At 40.5% G+C, this 6,509-nt stretch overlaps 1 protein-coding gene across 1 annotated transcript in view; it reads left to right on the forward strand.

Moving 5' to 3' along the window:
- amon (prohormone processing protease amontillado) overlaps nt 1-6,433 on the forward strand; it is a 159,392-nt gene extending 152,959 nt beyond the window's left edge. The window contains exons 12-14 of the mRNA XM_070085361.1: nt 415-579; nt 5,814-5,931; nt 6,161-6,433. Coding sequence (XP_069941462.1) covers nt 415-579; nt 5,814-5,931; nt 6,161-6,322 — 445 coding nt within the window. The 3' untranslated portion in view covers nt 6,323-6,433. The remainder of the gene's footprint in view (nt 1-414; nt 580-5,813; nt 5,932-6,160) is intronic.
- The last annotated feature ends 76 nt before the right edge of the window (nt 6,434-6,509 follow it).

The following is a 6,509-nucleotide window of genomic DNA, read 5'->3' on the forward strand; positions in this document are numbered from 1 at the left end:
GGCAAGTGAGGGATACCTTGACATTACATTCTATATTTGCTGACCCTAACTGCTAGCGTTATTCCCACTCTTGAACAATGTGGCTCAGTGGTAGTGTCTTCAGCTCTCAAATAATAATAATAATAATAATAATAATAATAATAATAATATTATTATTATTATTATTATTATTATTATTATTATTATTATTTATTATTGTTATTGTTATTTGCAAAAAAACACTAAATCCATATTATATGCACCAAAAATCTCAACCTCACACTGAGAGAATTTTTTTGTCGCGACGGAGGGGGGCGTTGACCCTGAAATCCTCTCCTGGTATACCTTCAAAGAGGTATGTATCTGTACCATCTTTTATTTGTACTATCCCTTGACCATTACCATCATTAAAGCTAAATCTTTATTTTTTTCCAGAATGATATCAGTAAATAAGTCAGTGGTGTTGGATATAGCAACAGACGCGTGTGCAGGCACAGACACGGAGGTCAATTTCCTTGAGCACGTTCAAGCAGTTATTACTCTCAATGCTACCAGACGCGGCGACATTGAGCTCTTTCTCATCTCTCCAATGGGAACAAAGTGAGTTTCTGTGCATGGATTAACATTTCGTTTTTAATCACAACTTTCTTTTGTAACTCTGGGATGAAGGCTATTTATTGTTGTAATAATTTTTGGTAATGACTTGTGGGTTTCAGGCAAATGTGAAGCATTGCTTACTACTACCACTACTACATTACTATTACTATATTCATGGGGAAACGGCAAACCTATAGTAGAGAGGAATGACATGGTATTGAGAGTGAGCAAAAGGGGGTAAAAAAAAGTCTATGTACTTTAGCTGCCGCATTTAAAAACTCATAGATTCAGACATGAAATAACAAACTGAAAGAAAACACTTAAAGGTGATGAGGTACTCAATCAAAACCCGGAACGTCATAGCCGATGGCAAAGCACCGAACAAGAGATACATGAGAGAAGGGTGACGTAACACCAGGAAATACAAGGAAGGAAAGAAGCGCCACTTGAAGAGAGAGGACAGAAGTCAAGACGTCCACTTGGTTCTTTCAGACTGACAGCGGATGCTCGGAGGCAGGACTGCTCTGGAGTTAAGCAACTGTGCTGTCAAATGTCTCCACTTCCTCGACATCTTGGACAGACTTTGGAACAGTATAAAGCTGGGAGTGGTACAGCAGGAAAACGAATGAAAAGACATCTTCAGGGTTTACCAGTCTATCAGTGTATGACTGAAAAACATCGTCAGAGGCAGGGTGCACACTGCTAACTTTCTTGGTTTGACAGAGCTGAAGCGCAAGAGCTTCCACTTCAACCATACACACGGAAGTGTGGGGCGGAAGAGCTCTGGGGGAAAGGAAGAGGCATATATGATTATAGAGATTAGCAAGCAGGCAAATATGGTTTGTTTGCAATCGTGTCATTACGATTTCGTGAGTCATATACGAAGAGTAAGTGCAAACATTTAGGCAGAAGGATCGAATGATATCACGGGATGCGTCAAACTAATAGGTGCAGGTAGGTTTGCCAGGACGGATCCTGCCCGTCTCTTCTCCATATAGTGACACAGCAGTGGCTCCCGAAGGAGTGTTGGAGTTCTATACAAGTTCTGTACAAGTGATGTATCGTTTTCAGTCTTATGAAAGGGGCACGGTGAGCATTCGTGTCAAGTGGAGTAATGTTTACAGTCCTATGGCGGGAGCAGCCCTATAACAAGGGCACGGTGAGTTTTCTTCAGCACAAGTGGTATAGCAGTTAGCCACAATAATGGTGGATGTCCTACAGCTGGGGTACAACACGACTTGGGTTCAGGTGGTGTTAGGGTCGTTGTTCTCGCTGGTCTGAGGATTCCAGCTCTCAAAAACTCTGTTCAATTTGAGCCATTCTTGGCATTCGGGCCACAGCCCGAGTCCGAATTGTTTATAGTCCAGCCAGATCATAAACAAGTCGGACTTGGGCTACGGCCCGAGTGCCTGGAATCGGAACATTAACAAGTCGGACAGAAACATCACAAGTATGTCTCCTAAGTGCGGGTTATTTATGCATTGTTCCAGCCATGGTAGTGTGACTTCGTTATTTAATATCCGTTAGAAAGTATTGAAGTGAGTCTGTGAGTCTGCTTTAGAAGCGAGATTTCCAGGGGTCAGTGTACGTGTCTGGTCATGGTTGATGATAGGGGATTCTGCGCACTCTTTGATAGGCAGGACAGTCTAGTAATCATTATTATATTATTCATGGAAAGAAAACAAAAGCCGTAGATACACAGCGCCCGGGGAAATGAGGGGTAATCAGATTCGATCCAAGGAAAGGGAGAGTTATACCAATTCTTTGTTCCTGGAGCACCTTCCTATACGTTCACCCTTATTGTTTTATTTTTTTATTATCACACTGGCCGATTCCCACCAAGGCAGGGTGGCCCGAAAAAGAAAAACTTTCACCATCATTCACTCCATCACTGTCTTGCCAGAAGGGTGCTTTACACTACAGTTTTTAAACTGCAACATTAACACCCCTCCTTCAGAGTGCAGGTACTGTACTTCCCATCTCCAGGACTCAAGTCCGGCCTGCCGGTTTCCCTGAATCCCTTCATAAATGTTACTTTGCTCACACTCCAACAGCACGTCAAGTATTAAAAACCATTTGTTTCTATTCACTCCTATCAAACACGCTCACGCACGCCTGCTGGAAGTCCAAGCCCCTCGTACACAAAACCTCCTTTACCCCCTCCCTCCAACCTTTCCTAGGCCGACCCCTACCCCGCCTTCCTTCCACTACAGACTGATACACTCTTGAAGTCATTCTGTTTCGCTCCATTCTCTCTACATGTCCGAACCACCTCAACAACCCTTCCTAAGCCCTCTGGACAACAGTTTTGGCAATCCCGCACCTCCTCCTAACTTCCAAACTACGAATTCTCTGCATTATATTCATACCACACATTGCTCTCAGACATGACATCTCCACTGCCTCCAGCCTTCTCCTCACTGCAACATTCATCACCCACGCTTCACACCCATATAAGAGCGTTGGTAAAACTATACTCTCATACATTCCCCTCTTTGCCTCCAAGGACAAAGTTCTTTGTCTCCACAGACTCCTAAGTGCACCATTCACCCTTTTCCCCTCATCAATTCTATGATTCACCTCATCTTTCATAGACCCATCTGCTGACACGTCCACTCCCAAATATCTGAATACATTCACCTCCTCCATACTCTCTCCCTCCAATCTGATATCCAGTCTTTCATCACCTAGTCTTTTTGTTATCCTCATAACCCTACTATTTCCTGTATTCACTTTTAATTTTCTTCTTTTGCACACCCTACCAAATTCATCCACCAATCTGTGCAACTTCTCTTCAGAATCTCCCAAGAGCACAGTGTCATCAGCAAAGAGCAACTGTGACAACTCCCACTTTATGTGTGATTCTTTATCTTTTAACTCTACGCCTCTTGCCAAGACCCTCGCATTTACTTCTCTTACAACCCCATCTATAAATATATTAAACAACCATGATGACATCACACATCCTTGTCTAAGGCCTACTTTTACTGGGAAATAATTTCCCTCTTTCCTACATACTCTAACTTGAGCCTCACTATCCTCGTAAAAACTCTTCACTGCTTTCAGTAACCTACCTCCTACACCATACACCTGCAACATCTGCCACATTGCCCCCCTATCCACCCTGTCATACGCCTTTTCCAAATCCGTAAATGCCACAAAGACCTCTTTAGCCTTATCTAAATACTGTTCACTTATTATTATATTATTATTATTATTATTATTATTATTATTATTATTATTACTACTACTACTACTACAATCAAAACTAGACGCTAAACCCACAAGGATCATGTAGCGCTGCAGGGCAGGATGTGCTAAAGACGAAATATGGAATGGTCAGAGACCAGTGAGGGCTAGGAGTATACAGGAGGTAAGATTAGACGGATAGTAAATAGAGATGATGGTAGAGATGGAACTCGGAGATGAAAGGGGTGTAATGAATGTGATTGGCAAGTAGATTATTCCTACTAACATCTGTAATTATTCTGTTTGTAAGTGCATCGTGAAGATCATGGAAGTGAACCCAAAAAAAAAAAAAAGACACTGGACATCATGACGATGTTGTTAACAGTGATGTTTGGTTCATTATACAGTTCTCAGATGGGGAGGATCAAAATGCAGTCACATGAGCGTAATCCCCAATAATGAGTGGCATCATGACTCGTGAAGTCCTAATAACACGAATGTAAACAAATCACAGAATGGGCGGAACTCGAACCCATGGCAGACGAGTGCTACAACTCACAGGCCAGTGGTTAGCACACTGGCCTGTGAGTTTCAAGACTCGCCTGTCATCCCGTAGTCGTTTTGATTTGAGTGACATCATATTTCCTAAAAGTAACTGAGGAAATTGGGAGCATACTCTTTGATTTGTAGATTATCATAGGCAAGATCATAACTGAATGAAGAAGGAGAATTTGTCCATTGGTTCCCCACGAAAAATGGGGAATCAATAGACAACCAAGACTGGTAGCTTTTAGGAAAGTAAATTGAGGCTTCAATGGCATTTGCCAATCAAAGAGAAGTCCAAGATATTTAACAGTATCAAGCACTGGGATAGGGAAATCATGCAAGAGTAAAATGTGCTATGGAATGATAGTGAGTCGTGTGAAAGTTAAGTTTGTTTTAGCAACAGTAAACTTGAAACCATGTAAAGTGGCAGCATGATCGATATAGAAGAGTGGTCACTAAGAGTCGATGATAGTGACCTGCGCAAGAGTTGGCGAATCAACACATAATGATGATCAGATTTATGGGAAGAAATGAGTCAAATTCATTAATGGGCATAAGGAACAAGGTAGTACTGAGGACGCAGCCTTACGGTACGCCTTTGACTTGTATATTATTTTTACATTTAAAAACACGTTCTAAAGCTGTATGCAAGAAGGGACGTGTGAGGGTAGAAGTTAGTGGAGGTGAGGGTTCTACTTGTACTAAGAGAAAAGCTGTTATTTACTCCAACACTGAAGAGTCTCGGATACAAAAAATTTTCGGAAGGTGGTAATCTGCCTCGTATGCCTTAGGAATGGGCTTCAATTATTGTTAGTTATGAGAGGAACATTAAACCAATAAGGGTCACACAGCGCCTGGAGGAATTGGAGGTAATCAGGTTTTATCCAAGGAAAGGGAGATCTGATCCATTTCCTTGGCTGAAGGTCTTCTCACCAGCATCAACAAATCTTCCTTTAGGGGTGAGCTCGTGATAAAATACTGGGACCCCTGCTAATACTGAAAGATTTTACTACATCGATAAAAGACGTTAATAACTAAATAGTTATCAGTGAAAGCATTCCAAATGTTCGTATCATGATCCAGCAAGGAGTCGATAGTAGAACAGACTTTTCGAAAATTAAACTGATGAGGGAAAGAGAATTTCGTGGCCTCGAAGTATCATACAAGTTGTATGATAAATAGGCGTTCTGGGACCTCGGCCCGTGATACTTCATGGGCCGAGGTACCAGGATTTCCTAAAAGAACTGATGCAGTTTTCTACAATAGGGGTAAAACTGCGAACCAAATAAGATTAAAAAGGTGTAAAAGGAAGGTTATTGTTACAACGTGTGTATCACCTGGTCCGGCTGCTCCAAGCAGACTCTCGGATAGAGTCGATGTAAGTTCGTGAAGAATTAATGAAATTTTGCAATGTTTGTTAGTGTGAGAAATCATAGTCCTTATTTTATTACATATTACTGTTCAAGCTTGCTGATATATTACTTTTATTCATTCCCTTACAGATCGATGATTCTAAGTAAGCGACCTAATGATGATGATGGTCGAGATGGCTTCACCAAATGGCCCTTCATGACTACTCACACTTGGGCCGAGAATCCTCGTGGTAATTGGAAGTTGGAAGTGAGTATCTGGTTGTTCAACTACTAAATGAATATTAACAGTAACTGACACAAAATAAAAAATGTTCCGTTTATAAACTTTACCAAAGTTAATAATTCTTTTATTCCAAATTTGCAAAGCACTAGTTTACGACATTATTATTCAGACCTATATCAGTTTAATATTATATGGTGTGCTCATTAACTAAACGATTCTCAAGTTTAATGGATAGTGTTTGTGTGACCTACAGGCTCGTATCAACAGTGTGGGTCCAGAGGAGGGATGGATAAAGGAATGGACACTGATGCTTCATGGTACACGAGAGGCGCCATATGACCATCTTCCAGTCAAAGATCCACACTCAAAACTTGCCATAGTTAAGAAGGCCCATGAAGACAAGAAGAAAATGTAGATATTTAACATTACTTTAATGAGAGAAAAGTTAATATATTGAACAAAAGTTATACTTAAAATATGATGTAGTACAATACATAGATCTGCCATCATTGGAAGTGTTAAAATTTATATATATATATATGTATATATATATATATATATATATATATATATATATATATATATATATATATATATATATA

The sequence above is a fragment of the Cherax quadricarinatus genome, chromosome 15 (assembly GCF_038502225.1).
Source record: "Cherax quadricarinatus isolate ZL_2023a chromosome 15, ASM3850222v1, whole genome shotgun sequence".
NCBI lineage: Eukaryota > Metazoa > Arthropoda > Malacostraca > Decapoda > Parastacidae > Cherax > Cherax quadricarinatus.